At 39.5% G+C, this 12074-nt stretch overlaps 1 protein-coding gene across 3 annotated transcripts in view; it reads right to left on the bottom strand.

The window, feature by feature from the left end:
• EFHC2 (EF-hand domain containing 2) overlaps positions 1-11428 on the bottom strand; it is a 201627-nt gene extending 190199 nt beyond the window's left edge. For 2 of the 3 annotated variants that reach the window (XM_055267843.2, XM_055267842.2), the window contains exon 1: positions 11356-11428. In XM_055267843.2, coding sequence (XP_055123818.1) covers positions 11356-11397 — 42 coding nt within the window. In that variant the 5' untranslated portion in view covers positions 11398-11428. Of the gene's footprint in view, positions 1-6131; positions 6173-11355 lie in introns of those variants that run through there. The other variant, XM_055267844.2, reaches the window with a different exon arrangement.
• Positions 11429-12074: the final 646 nt, after the last annotated feature.

The following is a 12074-nucleotide window of genomic DNA, read 5'->3' on the forward strand; positions in this document are numbered from 1 at the left end:
ATAGTCCTGTAAGTGATTGAACAAATATCTGTGCTTGAATTTAACAGAACAGTATGTTTCAATTACCAAATTCACGTGAAGAAGAAAAGGTAGTCTAAATTACAGTTAAACCATGCAATTGACCTAAACTTCCCCCCACCCCCAACCCCGAAAAAAATCTAGCGGTTTTGACCATTCCCTCCTTTGGGATGTCAAACATATCATTAGGAAAGCAAAGAATTTGTTTAGCCTTCAGCTGGTCAAGCTGGTCACTTTGCCACACTGGAGTTGCGAGGTAGAATTTGAGCACCCAGGGGCCTGGGTAATGGGGAAATAAAAATGCCCACCCCTCAATATCCTTTGCTTTAGGGAATCCCCCCTCTGCAAGAAGTTGGCCCTGCCCTTTCTGCAACTGTAGAAACAGAATAAACTCCCCCAGGAAATGGCCTAAGAAATCCCTTTACATATGTACCATTAGCATAGCTGGAATCCTACTGAGGGGAGAATGGTCTCCTTAGGAGTCTTGACTGGTGAATATGCATAGACAAACCTGCTGCTTCCAGGAAAACCCAAGCTGGATGCCAATAAGAGAGAGAAAAAGATCCCTCAGCATGGCGCAAGAGGCCACAGAGAGGCTTGGAGTCGCAATTTAGATAGGGACATCTTCATATTGCCCTGGCTGCTGTGTATAAACCATGTATCCTGAGAGGCTTATCTCCTAATTAAGCCACAAAAGCGAATGACTTTCTTCATCCTTTATATTCACTATTGCTAAAATAAGAACTATTGTGTTCCACAGCAGCAGCGGAAAACAAAAGCAGGAAACTAATTCCAGAGAAGATTCCCCCAAGCTGTGTTTATTTCCATCTATGTTTTAACCATGGTTGCTGCAGGTAGAGGCAGCAACGGACAATCACCTATTAAGAACCCGGTTTGTGTAAGGAAGGCACTGGGAACATGAAGGGCAACCCGAAGAGCCACCAATCACAGTTTCTTAGTCAGCTGAGGACTGCCACGATCACACATAAAGAACACAAAACACAACACAGGAAATAAGGCAGTAAATAGGCAATATGAGCATGCAAGGTTATGTAGACAGATGGTTCTTGCTGAGAAGATCGGGGAAGGCTTTAATGAGGAGGGGGAATTAGAGCCAATTTTTGAGGGAAGGTCAGGATCTAGATGGGAAGAGGAAGAGGCATGAGGATGCTGCTATCAGGCAAGGGGACAAACAAACTAATAATTGAGTGGAAAAGTCCAAAATATACCCAAAGGACAAAAAGTGAACATGCTGAATTAACTGGAGTATTAGGCTTATTTCCCATCCTGGAAAAGAAGATAGTTTAGAAAGAACAGTATTCTTGGTATCCTTCGCAATATTGATATACTCACGTGTTACTTGTATAATTTAAAAACACAAAGAAATTGTAATGAAAGGGGTACTACTAAGTCTGACAATACTAGACTCACAGGTATTGTCTGTGGCTGGTGTGACAAAGTTTGTTGGCCATTATTAACAGCCACTATTGAACCCTCTTTTCCTTTTCCCACCTCCAAAAGTAGATGGTGAAAAAAAAAAACAAGATAATTTCCCAGCATTCCTTGTAGTAAGGATGGCCATGTGCATCAATTTTAGCAAATAAGCTGGAAGGAGTGAATCTATTGGGGGGCTCCTGGAAAACATTTTGTTTTCTCATATAAGAAGAGCTGTTTCCCCTCCCTCTCCTTCCTGCTTGTCCTGAACATGGTTACATGTAGTTGTGATGACTGGAACTGAGGCAACTATTTTGCAACTATGAGGTCACAAGCCTAAGAAAGAAAAGCCAATATTCTGAAGATGGCAGAATGCAGAGATAAAAAGAGCCTGGGTTCTTTATGACATTCATCAGTCACTGCCTAAATCTGAAACTGCTACACCTCTAAAGTTCTTATGATATAAGAAAATTAATTTGGCTTAAACCACTGTTAGTCAGGTATTCTGTGACTTACAGTCAAAGGTACCCTAGGTGACAGAGCTATGAAGTTCAGTACAGAATGCATGGTGACCAAAATTAGGTGTTTGAATCCTACATAGGCAAAGAGACTCTAATTCCTGAGATTCAAATGAACATTTAGGAATAGCAATGGAATATGTTATTTCCAAAGTATGGATGGCAGCTTCAATAAGTGGCCCAATCTGAAATAATGTAATTTCAAGGATATTTTAATAGATACTGGGAACAAAATGACAGAATTCTTTATATCAAAACTATCCTGTGATCTAGCATAGTAGACAGCAATTGTTTTGTCTGCCCAGCAATCCCATACCACCAAAACTGGATTATTTGCCTTTGTTTTGTTTTGTTTTTTGTTTTTTGAAATGAAGTTGCACTCTTGTTGCCCAGGCTGGAGTGCAATGGCGCGATCTCAGCTCACCGCAACCTCTGCCTCCTAGGTTCAAATGATTTTCCTGTCTCAGCCTCCCGAGTAGCTGGGATTACAGGCATGCACCACCACGCCCGGCTAATTTTGCATTTTTAGTAGAGACAGGGTTTCTCCATGTTAGTCAGGCTGGTCTCAAACTCCTGACCTCAGGTGATTCGCCTGCCTTGGCCTCCCAAAGTGCTGGGATTACAGGTGTGAGCCACCGCACCTGGCCTATTTGTCTTTTTATTATTGAGTTTTAGGAGTTCTTTACATATTCTGAATCTAGTCCCTTATCAGATAATATGCTTTATAAATATTTCCTCCCACACTGTCGGCTGCTTTTTCACTTTTTTGATGGTGTCTTTTGGAGCACAGTTCGGCTATTTATTGCAACATTATTGGATAATAACAAAAGACTGGAAATAATGTAACTGTACACCAAAAGGGGATGCGTTGAATAAACTATTGTAAGTCTACACAATGGAGTACTATGTAACTGTAAAAAGAAATGAGGAAGAGCCCTATATACCATGACCAAGTGATCTCCAAGATATACTGTTAAAATGAAAAAAGTAAGGTTCAAAAGACTGTGTAGATTATGCTACCATGTATTGAATAAAAGGGGAACATGTGAATATATTTAACAATTTGCTGTTTTAAAAATTAAAAAAAAAAAAGAAAGAAAGAAGAGAAGGAGGAAGAGAAAGAGGATAACCCCAAACTAAATAAAGGCTTTTTTTTTTTTAAGTTATTATGGAGAGAGGGAGAGAATAAGATTGAAGAGACAGAGATAAAACCTAGAGCTCTCTGAAAGTAACTTACTTTGCAAATTTGACTTTGAGACCATACAAATGCTTTTTTTTTTAAGTTCAGAATCAAAAGCACAATGAAACAAATGAACCTAACTGGATACTGAGTTGGTGACTTAACCATACCAACAGCAATGATTTAAATGAAACTAAAACCCAGTAATTTGACTATACATTCCTGGTGGGAAATACTCTCACAACAGAAATAGGTATAAAGAAATCTTAAACTATTTTCAAAACTCAAATTGTTAATAATGTTATTATTAATTAAAAATTATTATATGGTTTATTTTTATTTATGTTAGTATAAGTAATTCAGCTAATGTACTTATGAAGCAAGATTACATGTAAATATATAAAATCAAAGAAGTAAAAACCCTATAATCCTTAATTTGCATTGGAAACAATAGTTTTTGAACTCATGTTATATTTTATCCTTAAATAGATGTACATAATTTTTAGCCTTGCTTTAAGAGAATGAAAATTCAAGCCATAGACTGGAACAAAATATTTACAGACCATACATTCAATAATAGACTTGCATCCAACTTGTATCTAGAATATATTAAAAATGACTTTCAAAACTCATTGGGTAGGTCGCCTGAGGTCAGGAGTTCAAGTAAGGAAACACCCCAATTAAATATGAGTAGAAGACACGAACAGACATTTCACCAAAGGGGATAAATGGATGGCAAATAAACACATAAAAAGATGTTCAACATGATAGCCATTAGGGAAATAAAAATTAAAATCAAGAGGAGATACCAGGCTGGGTGCGGTGGCTCAGGCCTGTAATCCCAGCACTTTGGGAGGCCGAGGTGGGTGGATCACCTGAGGTCAGGAGTTCAAGACCAGCCTGGCCAATATGGTAAAACCCCATCTCTACCAAAAATACAAAAATTAGCCGGGCGTAGTGACACATACCTGTAATCTCAGCTACTCAGGAGGCTGAGGGAGAAGAATAGCTTGAACTGGGAGGCAGAGGGTTGCAGTGAGCCAAGATCGCACCACTGCACTCCAGCCTGGGCGACAGAGTGAGACTCAGTCTCAAAAAAAAAAAAAAAAAAAAAGAGAGAGAGAGAGAAAAGAGGAGATACCACTATACACCTATTAAAATGGCTAATATCAAAAACACTGGCAATACCAATTGCTTACAAGGATTTGGAATAACAGAAATTCTCAATCATTGCTGGTGGGAATGCAAAATGGTAATTTCTTATAAAGATAAACACACACCTACCATATGGCCAGTTCAAAATTTACATAAAAGTAAGCATCCTGCCATTCACAGGAAAGCAATGACCATTTTGCTATAATTTTCAACTTCTTATACATGCAAGCAAAGCTTTCCTTGTTTAACAAGTATCGAAAAGGCCAGAAATCTTCTCATTCCAGTTGAAAATGAAACTGATGTGTGCTTACTTCAAGTTTGACCCAGAATTATTTATGTGGCAAAATATAAACACAGATTTCAGAGTGGAGAGGTAAATTTTATTATTTATTTTTAGCTTTTAAAAAATAAGACTCTTATGTACATACAGGTCTATAAAGAAATCAAGATTATAATTTTGTAACTGCCTATATTTAAGCTCAATCATGTCAGTTAGTAAAAGAACTTAATTTTTAAGTCTTGTATAAAATTGTATCTTAGGTTATATTTTTACTCATAATGCTTTGTCATATAGTTTTAGTAGCTTTATTATGTAACATTGTCAATACATTTTGATGTTGAAAACAGCATTAATTACAATGAGTTTACAATCTTTATTTAAATTAAATCATCTTAGCCTACTTTTTGAAAAAGTAAATTCCATCTTAGATATAAACAGAGATAACTTGAATTATTTAACATGTTTATATTATGCTGACCGAAAAGTTTTTTGAATGTATGAAAAGGAAAGAAAGGTAAGCTAAGTTTAACTATCTGTTTTGGGTTTTTTTTCCCTCAAAAACCTGGTGAAAAGTCCTTTTCAGTTTTTAATATGGGAGAAAACTACTCTTGTTCATACCATATACCATATATCATTCCTCAATAGCACCCTCTATAATAGAAACTGTAGAGAACTTTTAGGCCTACTTGGATAAGGTAAAAAGGAAAAATAAATCAAGTAGAAAATTTTACCATAAAACAACCTGAAGTTTCCTCTACTGCATTTCCACTTGCTTTAGGGTTGATAACCCTTTGTAAGAAAGGGAAAGAGTAGGTAAATAAGTTGGCTGAAATCAAGAGATCCACAGAAAACTACCATTTTTTACTTAAAAAAGACAATTATTATTGGATTATTATAGCTACAATATTCTTATTTCAGTTGAAAATGAAATTGATATGTGCTTATTTCGAGTTTAACCCAGAATTATTTATGGGAATTTATTTATTTCACATAAATTCGGAACTGGCCATATGGCAGGTGTGTGTTTAACTTCATAAGAAATTACCATTTTGCGTTCCCACCAGCAATGAGTGAGAATTCCTGTTATTTCAAATCCATGTGAGCAATTGGTATTGTGTTTTGGATTTTAGCCATTTTAATAGGTATACAGTGGTATCTTATCTTGATTTTAATTCTTATTTCCCTAATAGCTATAATGTTGAACATCTTTTTATGTAATTACATATTTATTATCACAGATTGTGCTAATGTACCATGGGCTATAGATATAGTTTTTATGCAAGAGTTGTCTAAGACCTCAAAATCATTTCAAAGGCTCCTCCAGGGTAGAAAGATTGAGATTTGAGGTGATGAAAATGTTCTGAAACTAGTTAGAGGTGTTAGTTGTTGCACAACAGTGTGAATGTACTAAGTACCACTGAATTGTATACTTTTAAATAGTTAGTGGTTAATTTCATGTTACATGAAATTTACCTCAAAAAATTTTAAAAAAATACATTGAGAAAGGCTGACAAGGCTCTTTGAAGGGTGAGAGATGAGATATGACTTTGAAAGAAGCTGAAGATCTAAATTTAAATAAGAATTGCCCAGACTAGACAATATAGTGAGACCTCATCTCTAAAAATAATAATTTTAAAAATTAGCTGGGTATAGTGGTGCATGTCTGTAGTCCCAGCTACTGTGGCAACAGAGGTGGGAGGATGTCTTGAGCCCGGGAGGTTGAGGCTGCGTGCAGTGAACTGTGAGCTGTGATCCTGCCGCTGCACCCCAGCCTGGGAGAAAGAGCAAGACCCTATCGCAAAAAAAAAAAAAAAAAAAAAAAAAAAAAATGGAGGTGGCTCGAATGAGAGTTTTTCAAACACTGATTGTACAACCACAGTAACAGGCATATTTTAGTGCAGTGCAGGCCAGTTCACATACATACACAAGCACACACAGGAAGGACAAAAAAGTCCGTGAAACACTTAACTCTTCTCAAGCATAATATACCCTAATTCTTTATTCTACCCCACTCTCTTCTTTTTCTTTCTTTTTTCCTTTTCAAAAAAAAAGCTGGTCATGATTCATTAAATTCTTATTTTTTTTTATTGCTGCAAATTCAAATATGTTTTCTTTCTTCTTAAGAAGGACTTTGCTTCACTACAAATTAGATGATGGGCTATTTACAGCAAACCCTCCTAAGATGGTGGCAAGATAGCTTCATTAAAAGCGGAAAGAGCGGCCAGGCGCGGTGGCTCACGCCTGTAATTCCAGCACTTTGGGAGGCTGAGGCGGGTGGATAACCTGAGGTCAGGAGTTTGAGACCAGCCTGATCAACATGGTAAAACCCCAACTCTACTAAAAATACAAAAATTAGCCAGGCATGGTGACACACACCTGTAATCCCAGTTACTCAGGAGGCTGAGGCAGGAGAATCGATTGAACCTGGGAGGCAGAGGTTGCAGTGAGCCGAGATGGCACCACTGCGCTCCAGCCTGGGTGACAGAGCGAGACTCCATCTCCAAAAAAAAAAAAAAAAAAAGCAGAAAGAGTGAGCTCCTCATCATTCATTAGAGACATTTTGATAATATGCCCAAGATTCTCTTGCTCAATACAAGTTCAGCATGGAAATTGTTGGAAAAAAGATACAGTGTATCTAGAATTTAGTTCTGATATTTCTCTAAGGTTTTCAACTCATATCAAAATAATTTTAATGTCATCAGAGGTACAAATGTTCATATTTTAGAAGGCACAATACTTCTTGTATTTCAGAGAAAGAAATATAGGTTGCATATCACCTAGCCGTGGACAGAAATCAATCTATTGCTTATGACTGACCACTGGCAGCTAAGTAAGGGGCACATAAGTTCCTTTTCAATTTCTATGGAAAAGCAATAAAAGTTAGCTGTGTTATAATTTTAAATCCAAACAGCCAAGTAATTATGCTATCTACAGGAGGCCAAGGTTTTTCACTTGGTAATGTAATTCAGCAAGTGGGGGCGGGGGGAGATTAAAAGGCCAGATATGGCTTTACTGACTTTCTGACCATTCTATGCCAGAGAACATCCAATCTTTTAACTAAGTACAAGTTTTTAAAATATTAATTTGTGGGCAACACATAGTACATTTAGTACCAAGGCTAGTGTAACAATTTTTTAAATGCAGTCATCTAATTTTGGCACATACTGGGATACTCAATAAATAAATACTGATTTGTTGAATGACAGTCCAAGGTACTGTCATTCTCTAGTACACACGCACATACACACACGCATGCACACACTCCCATTGTTCTCAGGCATAAAGTAAATAAATGTTTTAAATATTCATGAGTCTAGAAATAGACCCACACATAGATGGATGCTTGATTTTTGACAAAGTGGCTCTGCAGAGACATGGAGAAAGAGTGATCTTTTCCAAAAATTATTCATCAAAAACATCATTAAGAGAGGGAAAAGGACAATCACAGACAAGAATATATCCAAAATTTATACAGAACTTCTACAAATCACTAAGAAATAGGCAGACAACCCAGTAAACATTAGACAAGAGATAAGTAGGTACTACACAAAAAAGTAGTGACCAATAAATGGTCATAAAAATAAAGCCAGGCACGGTGGCTCACGCCTGTAATCCCAGCACTTTGGGAGGCTGAGGCGGGCAGATCGCCTGAGGTCAGGAGTTCAAGACCAGCCTGGCCAACATGGTGAAACTTCATCTCTACTAAAAATTTAAAAAAAAAAAAATTAGCCAGGCATGATGGCGCACGCCTGTAATTCCAGCTACTCAGGAGGCTGAGGCAGGAGAATCGCTTGAAGCCGGGAGGTGGAGGTTGCAGTGAGCCGAGATTGCACCACTGCACTCCAGCCTGGGCAACAGAGCGAGACTCCGTCTAAAAAAAAAGTAGTGACCAATAAATGTTCATACAAATGACCAACAAATGTGTAAAACATGCTCAATTTCATTAGGAATCAGGAAGTACAGATTATAACTACAAAGAGTTGCTATACCCACCAACCAAAATATCTAAAATTTAAAAGACTAACAATACCAAGTGTTAGAAAGAATGTGGAGCAACAGGAACATAAAATGCTGGTGGGAATTGAAGTAATCTAATCACTTTGACAGCATCTACCAAAGCTGAACATATGAATACTGGATGATCTAGCAATCCTACCAAAAGACATGAACAAAAATAGTCACAGTAAAACCATTCTTAGCAACCCCAAACAAGCCAAATATTTATCAAGAGTAAAATGTATATATAAATGATGTGAAAATCATACAATGCAATACTACAGAGTAATAAAAATGTACACACTACCTCTATAGACAGCCACATGGACAAATCTAATGAACATCCTGTTGAGCTAAAAAAGCCAGTCACAAAAGAGTAAACACCAAACATTTCCATTGATAAAAGGTTCAAAGGCAAGCAAAACCTAATTATAGTGATAGGAGCCAGAACAGTGGTTATATGTGGAGAGCAGAGAAGGAATAATGAACAGAAAGGTTCACAGGTAGAGTTGTCACATAAAATACAAGATGCTCAGTTAAATTTGGTAAACAATAAATAATCCTTTCCCATAAACAGGTTCCATGCAGTATTTGAGATGTGTATTTTTATTCGCTAAATCTGGCAACCCCAGTCAAGGGTGGTATTTTTGGAGAACAGGTCATATTTTATTTTATTTTTTTGAGACAGGGTCTGGCTCTGTTGCCCAGGCTGGAGTGCAGTGATGCAATCATGGCTTACTGCAGCCTCGACCTCCCAGGCTCAAGTGATTCTCCCACCTCAGCCTCCTGAGTAGCTGGGACTACAAGCATGTGCCACCACGCTTGGCTAATTTTTTCAATCTTTTGTAGAGATGAGGGCTTACTATATTGCCCAGGCTGGTCTTGAACTCCTGGGCTCAAGGGATCCTTCCACCTCCGCTTCCCAAACTGCTGGGATTACAGGCGTGAGCCACTGCGCCCAGCCCCCATATTTAATTTCTTGATATTCATTTTGTGATCAGCCATTGTACATCTTTCTGTATATATGTTGTACTTCATGATCTTAAAAGTTTTTTAAAAAGCAAAACTACACACAGAACCTTGCAGATTTATAAATATTTCATCCATCCACTGTTTTTCCTTCCCATCCTTAATCACTGCACGTGAGAGCTATGATACTTCTGCAGGAGGCAGGCATTGGTAATCAGAGTGTTACTGGGCAAAAAGCTGTAGGCTTTACTTTCATTTTTTATTAAAATTACTTTTACACAGCATGCTTCTTTACTTCTGGAATCTGTTTTCATGTCCCGTCTCTCAGGGGCCTTTCTTGTTAGCGTGGCTGGCTTAAACTTACCAAAGGGCAATGCTATGCTGGAAGGCCAGCCTCTGCTCATCAACCAAGAAATGCACATATCAGTGTTCAAAGTTGTATTGACCAGACGTGTAGGGGTCAGAATTCAATGGTGTGAAGCTACAAAGAAAAAACTGGTACTTTAGGGCCAAAAACTTAGATACAGACACTGGTTGGAAACCATAAAGCCAAATACTTCAATCTGCTGCCTGCTTTCTAAAGTTATCAAAGGTTTACACAATTGCCTTGAGTGGCTCCATCTAATTCCCTCCCATCTAATTGGGAATTCACATCTCCTGCAGACACAGATGGCCGACCCAAGTGAAGAGTAGTAACCAGTATAAACAAAAGCCTGAATCATTTTCCTGCTGTCGTTTAAATGAGGTGCTATCTATTGGCAAAAGTTCTTTCATGCTCAGGGTTTTTTGTGTTGTGTTGCTTTGTTCTGTACGTTCATCTTCTTTTGAAATGAACCCCTCCAAGACAGGCGCAGTGGCTCAGCCTGTAATCCCAGCACTTTGGGAGGCCGAGGTGGGCAGATCACTTGAGGTCAGGAGTCCGAGGCCAGCCTGGCCAACATGGTGAAACCCCATCTTTACTAAAAACACAAAAATTAGCCGGGTATGGTGGTGGGCGCCTGTAATCCCAGCTACTCGGGAGGCTGAGGCAGGAGAATCGCTTGAACCCAGGAGGTGGAGGTTGTAGTGAGCCGAGATGGAGCCACTGCACTCCAGCCTGGGCGACAGAGCAAGACTCTGTCTCAAAAAAAAAAAAAAAAAAGGAAAAAAAAAGAAATGAACCCCTCCCAATTATAAATAGAGAAAAAAAAATCCCTCCAAGTTTGGGTGCCTGTCTCTATAAAGTTTGGGAGTAAACTTTACAGGCTGATAGAACTCTTATCTGCCACCTACCCCTCTTGATAAGTGCCAGATTTCTTCGATTTAATAATTGAAATGGTATCTTTTTTCACACAGGATACTGGGGATAATGATTAAGCTTCTGGGCTGTGGAGACAAGGTTGCTTGAAAGAAACCCAGCTTCACCACTGAGACTGTGTAGCTCTGTGCCTCAGTTTCCTCAATAGTAACTGGGAATAAAAACTACCTAATTCAAAGGTATGTTGGGACACTGGATGCTGCATAAGGTGATTAAAGCACAGCGCCTGGCACACCTTAAACCCGCAATGGTTATCGTCACTATTATTCGTTACCTTTGAGGGTCCTGCCACCTATAATGACTATATATGTTTCTAAATTAGGAAAAACATTCAGATGAAGTTGGAGAGATGGGAGAAGCAGCCTATAAAGTTTGGTTCAAGTTGCCACCAACCCAGGGCAGCAGCATGGGGCCTCCAGGAGAGTCCGCGGAGGTGGCCACGCCACGACCCTGCCTGGACCCCAGACTCCAGCCGGGAGCGGTGACCTCGGACGCCCTTCCTACTCACGTTGCGGTTGAAGCTGTAGCCCGGCAGCAGAGGCAGGGCCATGGCGCTCAGTGTCCGAAAATCGAGGGTCCCAGAAGAGAGGGCCCGGCAGACAGCGGCCGCCTCCTGGCCGCTTAGTTTGGCCCCCACGTTGCCTGGAGACGGGAAGCGGCGTCAAGGAGGGAGGAGGGGCGGGGGGTTGGCGAGAAGGATCGTGGGGGGCGGGGGACACCTCCGCGGCGCTTACCTCCTCCCCAGCCCCAGTTCCCCTCCACCCGCTTCATCCCCGCACACACTCAGCCAGGTCCTGGTCTCCTGAGGAGTCCTGTCTGCACACGCAGTGTGCACACGCAAAGATTGTTCCCTGTCCCCGCCGCTTTCTGGTTTAACCCCTTTATAGAACTCAAAGCCTTTCTTGTACTTTCTTGCTTTTCCAATTCTTGTTGCCAACAGTTTTTTGCTATGTGGTTCAAACACACAGCAAAGTACAGAAAATAATATGACGCCCGTGTGCTCACTGAGATGTCACACAAGTCGATATTTTCCTATGTTGCATAGACATCAGCTTTTATTTTGTAGTTAAAACGTTCAAGATGAATCTGAAGCCACATATACCCCTAATGAAAACACGTTGTAATGGTAACCACCGCCTTCAGTTTTTCTTCTGGATATTTTTATATTGGTTGTTTGTTTTTGTTTTGAGACAAGGTCTCACTATGTTGCCCAGGCCGATCTGGAAC

The sequence above is a fragment of the Symphalangus syndactylus genome, chromosome X, assembly GCF_028878055.3.
Source record: "Symphalangus syndactylus isolate Jambi chromosome X, NHGRI_mSymSyn1-v2.1_pri, whole genome shotgun sequence".
Taxonomy (NCBI): Eukaryota; Metazoa; Chordata; class Mammalia; order Primates; family Hylobatidae; genus Symphalangus; species Symphalangus syndactylus.